The sequence below is a fragment of the Coturnix japonica genome, chromosome 1 (genome assembly GCF_054131305.1).
Source record: "Coturnix japonica strain WE chromosome 1, WE-NBRP24, whole genome shotgun sequence".
NCBI classification, from domain to species: Eukaryota; Metazoa; Chordata; class Aves; order Galliformes; family Phasianidae; genus Coturnix; species Coturnix japonica.
The window spans coordinates 44,806,107-44,824,838 of NC_140663.1; the positions used below are offsets into that span (position 1 = coordinate 44,806,107).

Genomic DNA, 18,732 nt, shown 5'->3' on the forward strand with positions numbered 1-18,732 from the left:
GCTTGCTTTTCTCAATGGGCCTTTATGCATCCTTTAGAAACAGTCCACTGTAGGAAATCACAGAGCAGAGCATCAAAACCACTTTGTTACAACTAATCCCCCTCTTCCCCCCCCTCCCCCCCCCCCCCCGAATCTTACACATACAGAGCAAAAAGTGCAGTCTTCACCCCACAGCCCGAGGTTCGGTCCAAGAAGCCCTTCCAGCTTTGCTGCCGGCGGTGCCAGCTCTCTGCCATGCCCTGGCTGGGCCGGGCGTCATGGCGTGGTCACACAGGAACATCCCTTGTCTGGTGACTGTCACGCTCCAGTGATACATTGAGCAGAGCTGAAGAGACCAGCTTGTGGATGCGAGCTGGGAGGAGGCTCCTACCAATGTGTCTGTAGCAGTTTGACCTCTGCAAGGTACTCTGTGTGGTGGCTGCAGACAGCAGTGAGGAGCAAAGTTCTTGTCGAGGCTGAAGAAGCCTGGTGCTGAGGTGGGGTGGTAGTAGGAGGCTGCGTGAAGCACTGGAATCTATGAACACGGTGAGGATGAGAAAGGCTGGGAGGACCTTCATGTACTGGCAGTGCTGAGAAGAGTTGATGTGTGTGGATAGATGGCAATAGGATGGTAGAGACATTTGCTTTACGAAGACATCACCACAGAAAGCCACAATATGAACACAAGCTTATAGATGGTTCTGCAAAGCTTGGATCATCCCGTACTGGCCCTGAACATCTCTGTCCACAAACCTCAGGCTTTACTTCAGTCATTCCAGCCTTTCTAGCCCCATCCCAACCCAGCATACTTCCCTGTTCTTGCAGCACTATGGTCCCACACCATGACCTTCTGCATGTGCACTGCTAATGCAACCAGATGTTCTTCTGGGGTTCAGCCCCTGGCAGCTGGGTGACTTGCTTCTTCCATGTGATGGGCAGACTGGAACACCCAGGGCAGTTGTGAGCCCTCTCAGAGTCATCGTCCCTGGAGTTGTTCCAGAATCACGTGGATGAGACACATATGGACATGGTTAGTGGGCATGGTGGTGGCGGGTTGATGGCTGGACTAAGTGATCTTAGAAGTCTTTGCCAACTGTAATGATTCTATGAATCTATTCTTTAGCCTCCAGTTAAACTGTGCATATTTCTCCTCGTGGGTTTTTACCTTCTCTCCCCGCTTCCTCCAAGTGAAGGTGAAACAGCAGCTTTTCAATATGACACAACAAAAGCACACTGATAAGGAAGAGGTGAATGTGGAGAAGGAGGAAAGGACTCACAGAAAGGGAAGATTTTGAAGGAAACGAGGGAGAGACAGAAAGAGCTGGGAGAAGAGAAAGTGAGATAAGGAGAGAAAGGAAGGAAGCTACAGAGGGTTAAAAGGGAGTGAAGACAAAAGTAAAGGAGAGGATGTGGAAGGCAGGAGAGCTGTATGAGGGGCAGGGGATTAGCACAGGCTGGGGCTGCTGGAGTGGCAAACACAGATATTTTGGTGAGGAGAAGGTATTTCTTGTGTTCCCATCACCAGTGGACGGCAAGGAAGGCATCTTGGTGTTCTTTTATTCTTTAATTCTGGAAAATATGGCTCTTTCCCCAAATACTTTGATGTTTCTAAGATTGATTGCAATCTGTCTTATTCTACCACTCACTTTTCCTGAACCACAAACTCTGTCAATCTGTCACTTCTCCCATCTATCCACTTCCAAGCTGCCATTTCACTTTGGGAAGCCACAGCAAAAAAAAAAAAATCGATATAAAATCCTGGGCCACCATCCTTGCTGAGCAGTCAGCTCTCTTCCTACCCACCAAGAGCTTCACCGTCTGCCCCGGAGCCTCTCTGTGCCACCTCCCCAAGGAATTAAAACAGGACCCCAACATACCCCACACCTCCCACTTCCAAAGCCCTCTTGCCCTCATAAGTTATTCCCCCACCCCGATCCCCCCAGACAATACACACAGCTGAGACACAGCAACAAGAGAAAGGAAGGTGACAGACAGTCCACTGTGCAAAATACAAACCGAGAATGAGGACAGTTTGGGAAGGGCAGAGAAGATGCCTTGGGTCCCTCTCTGGCACACAGGCAGGCACACATGTTCACACACACACACACACACACACACACACACACACACACACACACCCTCTCACACAGAGGATGCTCCACATGCTTCAGAAACAGGCTCATGGTAGAGCCAGGGATAGCAGGGGTGGGTTGTCATATCCAGAGACACCAGGTGATGTCAAGGGTGTCATTCACAGGTTACTTTCATGGTTTTCCTCTGTTTCAGAGGTCATGGGGGGCAGCCCTCCATTGTCATTCAGCCTCTTGGCCCTATAGGTCTCATAGTGGATGTTGTGGGTCACTTCTTTCAGGTCCTGAAGGTGAGTCCTGTGTGAGACAAAGTGAAAGGGGATATGATAACCAGCATCAGCGCTATCAGTGTTAGCTTTCTGTCTATCATTTTATTCCTCAAGATAAATGGAAGAATTCTCCAGTCAATCTGGTTAATAAAGTTACCCTCTTCCTATACAGGTGCCATAGTGCAACAGAGAGATGGAATATCTGCATGCAAGAGGACACGTAGGCAGGATGCAGAATATAGACTGCAGTCTCTCTCAGTGCTGTGCCCCCTACCCTGTCACTGGACAGCACCACCGAAAAGATGGTCTAGGATAGGGCAGTGGATTCTTTATCACTGACTTCAATCCAAACCTATGTCAGCAACAACTAGAAGTTGTTGGAATCTAACACAATAGGATTAAACAAGGGTGCTATTACCCTGTGTTTCTTGATGTGTCCGGATCATACATGAAAGCCAGCACCTACTTGACATAGCAGATAAGAGAGGCACTAGAGTGCGTACTCCTAAACTCAGTCCAACACTACCCCACATAAGCTTTTACTGCCTGAAGAAGTGCTTTGTATTTCCTCCCATAAGGGCTATTGCAATTGAAGAGGGTCTCAGGAAGATTCCCTTTTCATCAAAAGATGAGAATCATGGGAATGACTGCGGCCTTACCTAATGACAAAATCTCGAAGCAGGGCAAATTCACAGTGAGTGAGGTTTTCCACTGAAAAGAAAGCAAGGAAATGTTATGTGTGGTTTTTCAGCAACCTGCTGGTCGTTACAGAGCAGGGGATGGTCATTGCTATGGGGCATGCATGTTTCAGGTGGCATGCTTCAGAAAGAATGGACAGTTGTGTGAACAGCAGATAAGCTCTCAGGCATTGAGCAGATATGCTGAGTGGTCACAGGTGGATTTTCATTGGAAAACCAAGGAGCTCAGCTTCACACACCCCATGGTGTTGAGAATGGTTCTGCTAGTTAGCAATAGTAGTACCGCACTGACAATGGCAACTCTCTCCAAGCAGAGCTATTTGAGAGTTCTTGCTTGGCTTCAAACAAAACAAAACAAACTAATACAAAAACTCCAAAAAACCCACAAAGGCAAAGGCATGGGAAAGTAGCAATGGGACATGTTATCAGGACCCTGTCATCATCTCCCAAAAGCAAGAATTCCCTTACCTTCAATGATTCCCCAAGGTGTTTTCCTGCCCAGGACTCTTTTGCCATTCACTTGGTACTCCTTGTCACTGCCCACTACTGCGAAGGGCATGCTTTCCTGCTAGGGAAAGACAGGTGGAGAGACCTATCAAACCTGTTCCAGAGAGCAGCTCCATCACTGTTCCTTAGCCACCTCTCCTCCTTGCAACTCACCAAATGCAAAGCCTTCTGCAAGGGAGGAGATTCTGCAGAGCAAAACTTCACTCATCGTTGCTACCAATAGCATTTTGGGCTCTTGTTTCACCAGTGTCCTTGCACCCCCTGGACTTGGTGTGTACCTTACATCAATGCCAAAAACTCCAGAGAAAGGAGTAAAGCTTTTCTGCACACACCTCCAGCATTTCTGATGGGCAAGGTGACCAGAGAGGAAGCGCTTTGACATACCAGGTGAGTGTCATCCTGGGGCTCCTCACAGGAATAGTTTGCTGAGAGTATTTCTCATCAAATTTGCAGGTTTTTGCTAGAAAATTTCACAATAATCCCCTCAACAGAACATTCAAAGATCAGTTACTGAAATGGTTGCACTGAGGAAAGCCAGAAGACCCTGGGAAGTGGGACAGTAGGTGAGACTATTGTGGATCAAGGTAGCTTTACACACAGGGAGAAAATTCATGCTTCCAGAGAACAGGGTGCATGAGTTACTACTATCCATAAGGCTGTCTGGTTATTCGTAGATTTATCCTGGTTTGTAGACTTCCCTAGGAAGGGATTGCAATTACCACAGGAATGGGATATTTTGTTCTTTGTTATTATTTACTCTATTATTTTGTTTATTTCTTACATGTGAGACTGCCAAACCCAGGGCAATTAGGCTGAAGCGCAGAACAAATTGTGGTGCCTTCCTCACAAACAGTAGCAGTTTGGAGGAGAAGCAAAACCCATCTGGTCTCCCCCAGAGAGTGTGATGTGTTGCCAAATGGGAAATGATTAATGAATCCGGGGGAGGTGGGAATCTCTGCTGGGGCTATGACAGCTAGGGAGCTTGAAAGAGCAAGTGTCAGGCTGCCAGGCAGTTAGTTACTGCTAGAGTTTCCTGGCAACTACCACAGAAGACAATATTTCTGTGAATAGTTAAGCCCTAAAATTAAAGAGTGGGCTAACTAAAAGCAGAAGTGTCACAAAGCCAGGAGGAGTTGTCTGTACAGAGGCAGACTGGGTTATTATCCAGAAAGATCTATGTAAGTCTGAGGTACGGAGAGCAGCTTTTAGGGAACAACACCAAGAAGTTCTGCTATGACTTTTGAGTTTGTGCACAAGAAATGACTGAAGGAGGGGAAGGACCCCATGTGCCAGTCAGTCACAGGATGACCATGCGTCACCAGTGTGATGTGATTGCTCAGAGAGCACATGTGGTCCAAGGGCTTAGCAGTTCAGACCTCAGAAAAGACAGGAGTATTGGGTACCCACACCAGTGCCAGAAAATCAAATCAAACTAGAACAGGCACATAATAAAGTAATAATGGAATAGAGGAAAATGGGAAGCTCAGCCAAAGGAGCTTGTCTCATTTAGCTGACCAGAATAAGGCCAGCACAGGATAAGACTGATCTCTAGTTGATGGGACCAGTAGGTAGGAGAAATGTTCAGGTCAGCGTTGGCACAAGGACACATATAATCTTGGGTACAACCTGACCATGAACAAACACAAGTTGGAAATTGGATGGTTTATACCTCTCTGAGGTAGAAAGAATGAGACACCCCTTCTCAAAGGAATTGGCAGGACAATGCTCTGGACTGCTTTTCAGGTAGAGTTTGGCCTGAGCTCAGGAGATGATTGTTTGGGACAGGGGTGAACTTGGCCCTTTTGTCCTTAGCAGAGGCCAAACAACATTCAGCAAGAGGAGGTGAAGTACAGTCCTTCCTCACTCAGCCTTCCTAGCACCCTCTGGAGATGACAGGGACAAATTAAACTAGGAAGGATGAATGGCATTCTCTTGTGTCCACTGCACCTTTTGCTCAGGGAGCATGAAGCACTTAAAACCTAGTGACACATGTCTGTTTTACTCATTAAATCTGACCAACCCTCAATCACCCTTCCCCTCCCACAATAAAATGTTTCCTACCCTGATTTTGTCGTTTTCTGTTTTATCCTCCAAGTCCTCATCAAATTCTTTCTGAGGGTAAAACTCGATCCCATTCACTTCTAGTTCTTTGCGCACCTGGACAGAGATAAATTTTGGAGCACAAAGCAACATAAACCTGAAGGGAAGGCAGGCAGGATGGTTGGGCAGACATATCTGGGACATCCTTCCAGTGGGGAAAGGCTAGAAGGACTGTCCCCATTGAGGTGTGAAGCAAAGTGAGGACACACAGTAACAGTAACAAGTCTTTCTTCCCTATCCCAATCTACTTATTTGGCTCTGTAATTCCCATGACCGAACATATCATGGAATGTCACAGGGATGCCTGCTGTTCTTCCCCCTCTAATAGATGTGATCTCAGAGCCATGGACAGCTGCATCTTCAGGGCAGTGCCAGGACTTACCCACCAATCCAATGCTGGACTCTAACTGCCCTGTGGACTGAATTGCATTCCCAGCAGAAAGGATATGGCTCATTTCTCCAATCTCCCAGCCAGGGAAGGGAGGGATCCCATGCAGAAGGAGAGATACTCACTCTTTGTTTGAATTCAGTCTTCTCCTCCAAGGTCATGGTGTCAGCCTTGGCAATAACCGGGATGATGTTCACTACCTTGCTGAGATGTTTCATGAACTCCAGGTCCAAGGGCCGCAGGCTGCAGCCCAAGAAGGAACAACATGGAAGGGGTCACTTTACCCTCCTTGCCCTTCTAGTGACTGTCCCAGCATCAGGGCATCAGCGAGACCTCCATGTTCCCATCCATCCTGCCCACTCCCAAAGAAAACACAATTGTGTTTCTCCTGCCTTTGTCATCCAGACCCTTTCAAGCCCTGCAATGCCTGAAGTTAAGCTAATAGCATCCAGCCCTGCTGGAAGGAATCCTGGTCCCGTGGCTGAGACTGAGCAGTACAGGGTGTATATCTGCCATATGAAGTGGCATGAAGGAGATCAGGAAGAACAGGGAACTGCATACGTACGAGTGGCCCGTGGGGGAGATGAAGTAGAGGCAGCAGTGCACTCGCGTGTCTGGAATTCGTTTCTTCCTTGCAATATTCACCTCCTCTTTCAAAAATTTTTCGTATTGCTCGTTGATGTATTTCTCAATAGGCTCCCAGCTGTTAAGGTGGGAGAGAGAGATGAATCGACAGGTACAAATCTCCTCATATTCCTGCCCACAGTGTTCCCAGCTCTGACAGCAGTTAGGCAGATTCTGGCATTAAATAAATAAATAAATGAAAAACCAACCCACCACCAGCAGAGATGTTTAGGAGTTTTCCAACTGAGCAAACTGCTATGGAAGTCAGCAGTTAAATCGGTGGAAGAGGGAAGAAAAGACCCGATGGTGCCATGGCAAGGGGCTGCTGGGGAGCGGACTCTGTGGGAAATCTTGGGAAAAAACTGAATTGCCTGATTCTGGGCAGAACAGCTCAATTTTCAGCTAAAGGAGCATGTGTAGAATTCAGTGGAACTGAGTCTGAGAAGGGAATTACAGCTTTTTTGCCTGGTTTCCTGGCAGCGAGTTGGACTGGCTGCATGGCTGCATTTTATCTGTATTGGGGGTGAAGGGTTGAGAACAAACTGAGGGCAGGTGTTTCCTAGTGTTTGAGTGGGGCAAGGTTTTTAAGGCAGAGAAATAGGCACTCACTATTGAATGTGTACATACCTCTGAACACACACATATACCCATGGTGCTCAAAATTCTGCATCCCAATTTCTGACCCCTGAGTGCAACAGGCTCCCAGTCACTTTCCAAGATAAGTAAGTGAGCAATACTCCATGTATCAACGTAACTGCAGCCCTTTATGGGACATAAAGGTCTCTATGAGGTAAAACTTACCAGTTCTCGTTGTTGATCTGGTCTCCAAATCCCGGGGTGTCAATCACTGTCAGCTTCATTTTGACCCCACCTTCTTCAATAACTGAGAAAGAAATTGCAAATTGGCATATGGCTCCCTGGGAACCTTCTCCATCATGAGTCCCCATGTCTTACAAGAGAACAAGTGTATCCTGCCCTCATCTCTGTCCACCAAGCACAACCATGTCAGGCTTCGTCATGTCTCAACTCTTGTGACCCCTCTTGAGTTCCTGACTCTGAATATCGGTAACCTCTGCATTAAAGCTACCTGATATCACTCTTCAGTAGGAAAATGGATTTGTGCTTATTATGTTGCCCACCTAACTTACACAGCTTGTCCTCTCCTCCACATATCATATTGAAATTGAGATGATGATCATTGCTCCTCACTGTTTAAAAGCTAAGCTGATGTTTTGCCATGAGAAGATGTGCTCTGCCAGGTTTCAAATAGGACCCAACAGTTGGTATAGAGCACTGAATGTCTGCAGATAGGAATCACAATGGTTAATCCACACACACAGACCAATGTCTTGGCAGGGGAAATACCTCTAACATTTTTTCTGCCTCTTGCTTTTGTCTATGACATCAGTGGAATGGACCACTGCTTAAGAAAAGCACTGGCTACATCTTAGGTCACCTAAACCTGGCACTCCTCCTTTAGCTTCCCATGGAGAAAGGGCTGCCTTACAGCAAAGTACGGGGTTCTTCTGCAGAACCAGGCAGAAGCATCAGCCTTGCCTGCATCCCAGCAGCCTGGCTCTTACCATGTCCAATGGCTTTGATCTCCACTGTCTTGGGGATCTTCTCCTCCCGGTTCCAGCCTGAAGATTTGCGGCTCACTTGGGATTTGAAGAGGGTGTTCACCAGCGTCGATTTTCCCAGCCCACTCTGACCTGAGAATTGCAAAGAGGAAGCTTATGACATCTGCCACAGCCCAGCAATGGCAGCAGACTCAGAGAACAGAGCCAGAATGAAGTGTTGTAGGTATCTCCCTGTCTTGTACAAGGTGACATTTCAGATTGGATAACAGGATTTTTTTTTCTCTGAAAGAGTGGTGATGCATTGAAACAGGCTGCCCAAGGAGGTGGTGGAGTCACCATCCCTGGAAGTGTTCAAGAGCTGTATTGGATGTGGCACTCAGGGACGTGGTTAGTGGGCATGGTGGGGATGGGCTGGTGGTTGGACGGGGTGATCTTAGTGGTCTTTTCCAACCTTAGAGTGAGCGAGCGCTCTCTGATCCTTCATGCCCTCCCTTCAGGGCTTGCTCTCCCACCTGGCCTCATGGGAGAGCATCCAGCCACGGTTCCCATTTCCTCCACCGATCCCTGCCTACCTACAACCATAATGTTGAAGTCGAAGCCTGTCTTCATGGTCTTCTTGCGCATCTGCTCAATGATGGTATCGATACCAATGTAGCCCAGTAAGTTGGCATTGATGCCCATGGGTTTCATTGGCACAACTGGTTTTTGTCGCGACTCTGGCACTAGCTCAGACATGGCTGCTTCGTTTTTGTTCTCCACTGGTCCTGCACAGGGAGAAAGATTGAGAAATCATCACTCTGGTGTGATATAGACCTCCCTGCTGCCCTGTAGAAGGCAGTTTTAAGTGTCCATTTCAAGGGCTGCTGAGCATGACAAGACAGCAAGATTTTAGCAGTAAGGCTCTTCATGGAGAAACATCCACTTGAGTTTCCAGCATACTCTTCTATATATTACTGTGGATGAGGAGTTGGACAAGCATTTCTCCTTGAGCACAGAACGTGTTGATCGCTATCTCCAAACAGCAGCAGCACACCTAGTAAAGTTGGCTGGGCTCCTAATCAGGGACCAGAACACCAGTGTGTGTCTCCTGCTTGATTTGCCTCCCAGTTCTCATCAGGATCCACAACCTCCACGCTTGCCTCCTGACCGCAGATCAGCGCAGTTTGTCATGCCTTCCCATGTGTTTTGTCCTCCCTCCCCTCCCTGCTTCTTCCATGCAAAACAAACCAGTAGAGAGAAAGGACCTGAGGGCTTCCTAGTCTCCCTGACTCTTTTTCGGGTGATGGCACACACAGCCTGGGGCAGGCCTTGGACATTCATCTCCATCTCTTGCCTCATTAGTGAGCAGCTCCCACTCACCACAGAAGGAAGCTGGAGGCTGGGAGAGGACAAGGCACAAAGGGAAGCTGTTATTGGTGGAAAAGGGAGGCACGAGGGCTGGATCTGGACAAAAAGATGAAAGGGGGATGGGAATCAAGTACCCTTCATATACAACCAGCTGCAAACTGGAGCCTCTCCCACTCTAATTACTATGCTTTGTCTCATTAAATGGCTATTTTTCCAGGACAAAGACGGCATGCTCTTTTGCTTGGTAAGCACTCCTCTTATTTTGAACGCTACTTCCATACAAGTATCTCACACTAAATGATCCCTTTCCAGCATTTCTGCATGGTTTGTTTTTGCTCCTCTCAGCAGATCCCCCTGGCTGCAGAAGAGCAAGTGAATTTCCAGGCAGGTGACTGGGGGGGACACAGGGGCTGGGGTCGCTGACAGCACTAGGGAGAGCTCAGATAGAACAGGCCACAGGCTGGGGAGATTAGGGAGATTTTGTTCATGGATCAGTGGTCCTGAAGGTCTCAGCTCTGAGCCAACTCTGATGGAGGATGCCCCTGCCTCTCCTCCCCATGGAGCAGTGCCTGGGGGGACCAGGGCACAAAAGAGAGTGCTGGTCAAGCCAGGCTGGAGGTTGGGAACACTCCGCGCTGCTGGCAGAGGTGGTCTGCCTATCTGAGCACTTCTCACCATCCTCTCCTCCAGCCATCACAGCTCACCTGTGCTCTCCTGCTGACAGAGCCTCCCCTCAGGCTCCCCGTGTCTTTTTCCAGCTCTCTCAAAGCTGCTGCCAGCCGGAAAAGCCTACTGCATGGAGAGACGAGTCAGCCAGCTCTTCTCTACCCTGCCCTTCGCTTGTCCTCTCCTTCCTGTCCTGTGCCACCTGTACTATCATCACATGGCTGAGCCATGTCCCAAATCTTGCAGTACCCCCACACAGCCCTGCTCAGTATCTTTCCAATGCTGGGATAACTATGGAGAGGACTGAAGGCAGAGGGTAAGCAGAACCATCACTTTTTGTACCTGGCCACAAGCTGCCAATATCTGCCAGAGCAGCCTGCGCTGGGGTCCCACCTACCCGACTGTGGGAGAAGGCAGAGCAGGACGAGATGGAAGGAGGGAGCTGGCATCCACCCTCAGGGCTCATTATAAGGCTGATAACGCATCCCTTGGTCCTGCTGCACTGAGGGACACTTAGCTCACAGCTGCTGCTGACTGCTGTGGATGCTGCAATACTCGGCCATCCCCAGGCAGCCTTCACTATGGCTGAAGCACATATTTCCAAGTCAGGTCTCAACAGTCTGAGCACCTATAAAAAGCCCCGAGAGCAGGGGAAAGAAAAGAAGCTCAAGAAGTCTTCTTAAATAATTCCTGGACTGTTTGGGTCTGGGAGTTCTGATTTCAGGGTCAGAAGGTCTCAGGGTAGAGAACACCTCTTTTTTCTCAGTCACTTGCCTTCCCCTCCATGTAGGATGCTTCCCACACAGGCTCTAAATAGGAACCCGCATTTTACAACTGGATATCTGAGGGCTCTGTGCTATGATTTTCCATCTCTTGGCTCCTACAGAGGAAACCAAGGAGACTGAGGGCCAGCCAACAGGAGGTGAGGGTGTGCAGGACTAGAGCCAGAGCTATGGGGCACCTTGAGCCACAAAACACGCCTGCCTTGTCCTTTGGGGATGACTCTACTTTAGGGGCTGTGATGCTAATGCTGCTGGTAAGCCTCATTACAGCTCTGACTGAATGGTCAAGGGTAGCATTTTGCATCCCAGGCACATCCCATAGTCCCACTGACCATTCCCTCCAATGTATCCATTGATAGAGAGCTATGGTCAGTGCAGCTGTGATGAAAAGAGGGTTAGCCAAGGTTAACCACTCGCATCCGCTTTTGGCGTTACCACCCATTTCCCTGCTGCTTTGTTCTGTGTGCTAAGCAGAGCTGATTTAAGAGGCTGACTGTGGTGATGGGCTCCCTGACTGCAGGCAGAACTGTGCACCTGGGGCCAGGGCTTGCACAGAAAATAGCTGCTGCGGGTGCCCAGGGAGGCCCCAGTTGGCTCTGCCGACCCAGCCCAAAACATCTCCCTGAAGGCCTTAGCCAACAATGGGCACCACTGCTGCACCGCATCCATGACAGAGATGGCCCTGCAGACCAGCTGTGGGCTCAGACACAGGGACCTCTATCAATGCCGTCCTGGGGTAGGGCAGCCCCGATAACCTACATACAGCCTTATCCCCTCCCCCTGCCTTCCCTTCCTTTGTCTGAGTGGCATGTGGGGGGGGTGCTGCAAACAGGCGGCCACCACCACAAGCCAGCACCCAGCTCCGGAAAGCTGCTTCACTCCCACACAACACGGCCTCGCTGCAGCTCTCCTGCCCTAACTGGAGGCACTGACCCTTGAGTGTCACACTCCTTTTCTACCCATATGGCTCCATAGCTGCATCCCTGCTCCCCAGACTGAGCACCGCAGGGTATTTCAAGCTGGGCACGGAACCCTATCCCAGCCTTTTGGGCTGCCGCAGCCTTGCTGGCAGCAGCCTTCCTCCATGTGCCCTCACCACTCTGCAGAGAGCTTTGGCTGCAGCCAAATCTAGGGCAGTATGTGCTGAAGCCTCTCCGGAGGTGCAGGAGCTGGCACGAGCTGGCACATCCTCAGCTGTACCCCAAGGCGAGGGAATGCTGAGCATCCCAGGACCGGGGCATCCACCCCAACAGAGCTGCCTGTCCCCAGCCTACCCGCCAGCTCCCACGCAGGCAACTGGGGAGCAGCACAGAGCATCCCCACTGCCCCGGCGACAAGGGACAAGGCAGTGGCAGAGCAGCTCGTGGGCTTTCCCGATCCTGGACCAGCTGGGATTATCTCCGTCCTTCAGAGCAGCCCCTGGCGACAGCTACTCTGCATCAGCACCACAACCGCCAACCCCGCTCCTGCTCCTTCGCTGCTACCATTGAAAGATGAGAAGGAAAAACACGAAGCCGATTCCCCCCTCTGCCCTCAGGAGATACCGACTCCCAGCAGCGTGGGGTCACAAGAAGCCCGGGAGTCCCTCCGGCATCGCCCATCCCCGCCAGCCCGCAGCTCCCTACCTTTGAACATGAAGCTTCCTTTGTCTGTGCTCACTCCCGAGGGGGCGGCTTTGCCCCCGCTGGTCCTAAGCTCTCTGGCGCAGCGCGGTGGGCTACAACCCTCCGCTTTTACCTCTCTCTTTCTTTCCTGTCCTCTTCTACCCCCTGTCCTTCCCCTCCTTCTCCAGCGGCTATTTCAGCCGAGCTGAGATGCTGGTGCTGCTCCTGCTGCCACTGTCATGTGACCTGAATATTAAACATCACTGCAAAATCCCCCCCCGCCCGCGCTCCCTCCCCAGCTCCATCCCCGCTCCCCACGGGTGGGCACGGAGGCGGGGATGGAGGAGCACCACGGATGGGCTCCACGCACCGTGAGGGGGCCTTTGCACAGCCACCCACCCTCCAACCCCCACACATCACCTTCTCCCTTCTGAGCATCCCTGGTTTAGCTGCCTGTTTGCAGAGGGGGTATTTAACCATTTGTGGCTGAGAAACCATATCCCCCCTCCTGGAGATTGCTTTATTTTAGGGGGTGACGAGGCCTCACAGAGAGGGGAAGCTGGGAATTTGTGAGCAGCTCTTTAAGACCCATTTGCCCTTCAGCTCTGCTTGCGGAGGCGTGAGAAACCTCTCCTCCCTTGGCACTGCAACTGCTGGCTGCCTGCCCCCAGTGCAGAGACACAGCCGTCCCCTGTGCAAGTGTGTGTGTGCATGTACATATAGCACACACACAAGGTGCTGCTGGTTGTGTCTGGGAGCCCTGTGGGTCACCCATCTGGTTTAGAGCAGGATGCCTTTTCCCTCTGTGTTTCCTCCTCCAAGGTCCCCACTGCATGCTGCGGCCACCCCAGCTCTGAGGGGTTAGTGGCTTCCCCCACAAGCGTGCCCAGTACATCTGCCTTGGGATGGACGCACAGACAGACAGACAAGGTTCCCCTCCAGACATCCCCCTCACCTGCCCCTCAACTCTGTCAGAGTGAGGGGGAAACCCCCCAAGTCCCTGCACTACCCCACACAGCATCCCTGTTGCCCCCCAGCCCACCTCACGGCACACACCCACCTGTGTGTGGATCTCCAGTGCTGGACATCTTCTCCACCGGTGCAACCCCAGCCCCTCCATGTCCTGACATGAGCCGTGGGCACGGGGCCACAGAGGTGATGGGGGCCGGGGCTCGTGGCCGATGCCAGGGAGCCCCCCCAGCCCCCTGCCGCAGAGTGACCCAGAGGCAGCTCCGCTGGGTGGGAGCACCAGGAGGGCCGACCCGCCGTGGCACGGGGCCTGGGATGCGGCTGGGGCCAGACAGCCTGGAGGCAGGAGGGTAGAGGGCTGGGGTGATGTCCTCCTCCATGTTGGGCTGTAGGCAGAGGCGTGAAGGCGTGGGTCAGCTGGGCCCAGCAGGGTGAGGCAGCTGGGGGGCCCAGCCCTGACCCGCCACAGGGCTGAGGGCTGCCGAGCCCTCTCCAGGGAGTAGCTGCTGTCCTCCCGGGCGGCCTGAGCACCCGCCTCCAGCCACCACAATGGACCGCTTGTGGCCTGCCCGAGGTGCCCCCACACAGCTGCCCGGCTGCTCCCACCCCCACCATTCCCAGAGGCGCTGCAGTCAGGTTGTGCTATGGGGCAGCCCCACACACAGCCCCACGTCCTCCTTGGTGGTCCCTCTGTGCTTGTGAGCCCACTGGTGGCAGGTTGGCTCTCAAGCAAAGCGAGCAGAGTTTCCAAAAGATAGCAAAACACTTGGGATTTTTGAAATGTTTTCCCTTTGTATCTCTCTCTTTTTCTTTTTCTTTTTTAATTTTCAAATGGCAAATTCCTTGTTCACAATGTCTGCCCTCAGCAAGGAAGGAAATGGTGCTCAAATGCTCCACTGCCTTCACATGGCCTTGGCCAAAGACATGGATGGATGGATGGGGTTGGTGGTGTCCCCGTAGCAGGAATTGAAGGATGGGGCTGAGGCTAAGAGGCACCATCACCCCAGGGGAAGGCAGTGCAATCTGTGACTACATGAAAGCCTCTATACAACAGCCCGAAAGGAGGCTGTGGTGAGGTGGGGGTTGGCCTCTTCTCCCAGGTAACAGCAATAGGAAGAGAGATGATGGTCTCAAGTTGTGCCAGGAGAAACTTGGGTTGGGTATGAGGAAGAGCTTCCCAGAAGGAGCGGTGCTGCAGTGGCACAGGCTGCCCAGGGAGGTGGTGCAGTCACCGTCCCTGGAGGTGTTCCAGAACCGTGTGGATGTGGCATTGAGAGACACTGGTGGTGGGGATGGGCACTTAATAATCTTAGAAATCTTTTCCAACCTTAATGATTCTATGATTTCTATACATGGTGCAGGAAAAGGGAATGAAATGTGTGAGAAGTGCAACTTAATTCTGCCCAGTGTTTTCCAGCTCTGTCTTCTCCAGTGCTTTATGCATCTTAATTCAGTATCTGAGACTTCCCCTCTGCCTCAGATTCTCTGCACAGCTCTCACCAAGCAGACAGTCTCAGCTTTCAGCCAGCATTTGCCTTTGACTTAATTGTTCCCAGACACCCCTCCTGCATGCCCAGTGCAGAAACCTTGCCAATAGAGAGCTCTCAAAGACCCAAATTGAGTGCTCCTGGCTAGAGGCAGCTCCGGGGGGGAACAGCAGGGAAACAACACAGCGGGCACATGATTTGCACGCACCTTTATTCTGCTGTGGACTATAGACAGTAGTATTTAGTGAGCCTTGGAGAGATCATGGCACGGAGCAGGGCAGAGGGCTGGGGCAGCAATGTGGTCAATAAAGGTGAGGGTGGCATTTGCAGCACAGTTCTTTTCCCAGCCCCAAGCAACCAAGGCACAACAAACATGGAATGCTCCTGTGTGAGGCTGCACCTGTGTTTTAAGCCTTTGCTTGGCACAGTGAGCACAAATTTTGGCACAAATAAACCTGCTGGCTCCATTTCCCTGCTGAGAGAAGATACCCAGCCAGGGGACTCACATCAAGACCCCCAATGTTTGTCTAAATGGAATGGGTCTCAAGCTTCCCTGGCCTGGAACAGAGACTGACAGCTCCTGCCAGGGCACCCAGTGTTGGTGGGGAAGGTAATAGTGGTACTGCTGCAGTCTGGGAGGATGAAATGTGCCAGAATAACCTCAGATATTTACAGGATGCTGTGACCCATTCCTTCCTGAGCCAAAACCCTCAGAGCTAAACATTGCCTTTACCCTCAGAGAATTACCAAGGGCGTATTGCTCACTTACACCAGCCCAATGCTTGAGACCTGTGTTAGTTCAAGGAACCACATGGAAGGGCAGTGTGTTGTCCCTTCTCAGAGACTTGAGGGTAGAGGGATGGCGCAGAGCTTGTGCTGAAGTGACAGCCAAGCGACAGCAGCACAGAGCTGGAGCCTATCCACACTGAAGGATGCAGCTCACAGGGATGTGTCCTGTCTCATGCAGTGGCAGAGAGCAGAAGGGTGGACAACTGGGAGAAGTCTGCATGACAGATCTGGAGAGCTGCAGAGCAGCACTGCATGATGCAGGACTTGGACAGACTTCTTCAGTAATGATGTTCAGTGCAAAGGCAGAGATCCTGAAAACACCAGACTGTGAGCACCAGGCTCTGAAGTTCTCCATCTCCAAAACCCCAACAGAAAAGCAGAGCTTCTTCAGTAGGGTTGGTCTCAGGATCTTGCTGATCCTTTGTTTGGTGGAGCGTCACCTGTCCTGTTACCCATGCAGAGACCTTCTGGGGTGGTTCCAAGAAGCCAGGCTGCTCCAGCTCAGGTGACAAACACGGGACCATTTGTATGAATGGCTTCAAGAGGTGACATCATCCCTGGGGAGGAGCAAAGACTCTTGGCTGGAGGATGGCCTGCAAGCTCATGAATAGCTCTGAGCCTGCTGTGCTCTACAGACCTGAGGAGCATAGGGCCAGAGGGTGAGTGGCAAACAGGAGACCCACATCAGCAGAGTATAAATGCCGTCTCACCACCTCTGGCCTTTCATCCACCTGGTGGGCACATTAGACCTCAGGCACCCCAAAGGCCAGGTTGTCCCGAATCATCAGCGTCTTCCGAAGGTCTCGTTCCATGATGGGTCTCTGCGTTCGCCACTTGTGGGCTTCCTGGAGGCCAGGCTCAAAGTAGTAAATGCAGGCTCCAAAACCCACCAGGATGAGGATGGAGATCATCAGGTACACAGGCACAAACCAGTCCAAGAAGTGCGGCATGGCTGCTGGAGAAAAGGGAAGACAGCTTGTGCAGCACCCAGAAAGCAGCTCCGCAACAAGCGACGGGTCCCACCACACCTCCTACCTCCCACCTCCTTCTACCTTCATGCTCCATGAGATGCTGCAACAGATTGCCCAGGGAAGCTGTGAATGAAAGGGCTTGGGACAGGATGGGCTTCGAGCTCCCTTCCAGCCCAAACCTTTCTATGGTTCTATGATTCTATGATTCCATCCTGGGCCTGAGCTCCATTTTGGTTCCCTCAGGACCTTCTGTTTGTGGGATTTATTTTTTTATTTTTAATACCATAGCAATCAATGGATTGAACTGCACCCAGAAGCATTCATATGCTGAGTGGCATTGGCAGCAAAATCCCCATCCCTGCTCCCAAGCTCCCAACAGGAAGCATGCGAATGTGACTTCTATTCCTGCCCTTGGATGAACATTTCTGTGGCACGGGGTTAGAGCTGAAATGAGCTGCAATTCTTGCTAACATAAGCAAGAAATTGCTAGCATCAGAGAGGAAGAAAAAATCTATTCCCTCCCACCTACTGGCATAGATTCTGGATATGTATTTGTTCTGCTATGATAGGAGAGGAGAGCTTAGCAGGTTTTGGTTCCTCATATCATGCTCTTTTGCTTTCAGAGCCTTTTGCTTTGCCCCCCATTTTGCTGCCAGTGTCATCTCTGAGACCTTGAGCGTTTATCCCAATTTCCTTCCACGGTCTCCTGCTTTCAAGTGCTGAAAAGAGGGACTTTCATTTGAGATGTCACCTTTCTGGAGCAGCTCTGCGGATTTTAAGTGTGTTTTAACCCTCGCAGGACCGGTGCATCTTAGCATCCCTGTGGGGCACCCGCAGCCTCTCAAAGACACAGCGCCGCAGCTGCCATAGCCCTGGGGGGCTCGCTGCACGCAGTGGCATGGAAATGGATCTGCAAGAGATGGGACACGCAGCGGCGCCGAAGCGATGCCCAGGGAGACGCGATGTGACTGCCTGCACGCAGGCAATGGGGGCACAAATGGGCAGCAGCGGGCTCACCCCTTTGCTTCACCTCCCCAGTCCAGAGGTGGGCACCCCGTCCCCATGCATCGCCCCTTACCTCCTTCCTCGCCGCGGGCGGCGGGATGGGGCCGCTGCCACCGGGATGAACGGGGCCGCTCCGCGCTGCCTCTGCCGGTGCCGGTGCTAAGCGGAGCGCGGGGCGGCAGCGAGCGGCGGAGGGAGGCGGGGACACAAGCAGCCTCCTCCCGCGGGGCAACCGGGGCTCCACCAGAGCCCCCCAAATCCGGAGGAGGGACCAATTGCATCCAGCACCGGGCTGGGTGCAGCCCCGCTGCAGGCGGTGCTGGGATACTGGCAGAAGCGGTTCTGAGAGTGCATGAATCCATTCCCAGCCTGGCAGTAGCTCGGATGGAGATGGGAACAACACATGTGCTTGCCTTCTCTTCGTTTTTGTTGTTATTATTGTTTTCCCAGCCCTGCTGCGCTCTGCAGCGGGGTCTGCAGGGTGTTGCATGGCTTCCTTCCCATCCCTCTCCCGCTGCAGCCCCACGCAGCCAGTGTCGGCCATGCCTCAGGTGCCCTGGCAACAGCTCTGCGTGTGACCGTCTCCCAGGTGCTGTCATATCAGTGGCTTATCAGCAAGCGAGCACTGACGTGCCACGTGCAGCTCAGCCGCATGGAAACGCTGCAGCTGCAGCTCAGCTCTCGCTGTGAGTCCAGCTGCTACACGCCACTCGGCATCTCCCAGCCGTATCTACACACAGACTGTCCTGCTCCGGGCCCGCAGCAGCAGCTCCAGGCAGGAATCCCTGCGCATGGATCTGCTCGAGCAGCCCAGCAGTACACGAGTGGCTGTGCAGCCTGGAACTATGCCCTCTAGGGGAACTGAGCAGGTTATAAC

At 51.9% G+C, this 18,732-nt stretch overlaps 2 protein-coding genes across 5 annotated transcripts; both read right to left on the reverse strand.

The window, feature by feature from the left end:
* Positions 1 to 2: 2 nt before the first annotated feature.
* On the reverse strand, positions 3 to 12,877 carry SEPTIN3 (septin 3). 2 transcript variants are annotated; one of them, XM_015861311.3, is made up of 10 exons: positions 12,656 to 12,877; positions 8,808 to 8,999; positions 8,239 to 8,367; positions 7,457 to 7,538; positions 6,597 to 6,734; positions 6,157 to 6,274; positions 5,605 to 5,700; positions 3,505 to 3,601; positions 2,998 to 3,049; positions 3 to 2,366 (listed from the first exon to the last, which is right to left on the reverse strand). In XM_015861311.3, exons 1-10 carry the CDS (start codon positions 12,663 to 12,665, stop codon positions 2,231 to 2,233), a joined length of 1,050 nt encoding a protein of 349 aa, XP_015716797.1. In that variant the 5' UTR covers positions 12,666 to 12,877; the 3' UTR covers positions 3 to 2,230. The 2 variants fall into 2 exon arrangements, with proteins under 2 accessions (XP_015716797.1, XP_015716790.1); XM_015861304.3 differs by having other exon boundaries at positions 3,505 to 3,604.
* Positions 12,878 to 15,284: 2,407 nt separating this feature from the next.
* Positions 15,285 to 18,654, reverse strand: SMIM45 (small integral membrane protein 45). 3 transcript variants are annotated; one of them, XM_015861381.3, is made up of 2 exons: positions 17,929 to 18,654; positions 15,285 to 16,834 (listed from the first exon to the last, which is right to left on the reverse strand). In XM_015861381.3, the coding sequence occupies exons 1-2, from the start codon at positions 18,452 to 18,454 to the stop codon at positions 16,623 to 16,625; spliced, it is 738 nt and encodes a 245-aa protein (XP_015716867.2). In that variant the 5' UTR covers positions 18,455 to 18,654; the 3' UTR covers positions 15,285 to 16,622. The 3 variants fall into 3 exon arrangements, with proteins under 3 accessions (XP_015716867.2, XP_015716877.2, XP_085372655.1); XM_015861391.3 differs by having other exon boundaries at positions 15,285 to 16,831; positions 17,929 to 18,598; XM_085516529.1 differs by lacking the exon at positions 17,929 to 18,654 and adding an exon at positions 16,915 to 16,935.
* Between the last annotated feature and the right edge of the window lie 78 nt (positions 18,655 to 18,732).

Excerpts from the sequence above, each read along its gene's own strand:
- SMIM45 (XM_015861381.3), bottom strand. The coding sequence starts at position 18,454 with ATGACAGCACCTGGGAGACGGTCACACGCAGAGCTGTTGCCAGGGCAC. Across the intron at positions 16,835-17,928 it reads CGCCCGCGGCGAGGAAGGAG|CAGCCATGCCGCACTTCTTG; the intron begins GTAAGGGGCGAT and ends CCTTTTCTCCAG.
- SEPTIN3 (XM_015861304.3), bottom strand. Across the intron at positions 8,368-8,807 it reads CTTCAACATTATGGTTGTAG|GTCAGAGTGGGCTGGGAAAA; the intron begins GTAGGCAGGGAT and ends TGCAATTCTCAG. Across the intron at positions 5,701-6,156 it reads AGACTGAATTCAAACAAAGA|GTGCGCAAAGAACTAGAAGT; the intron begins GTGAGTATCTCT and ends ATCTCTGTCCAG.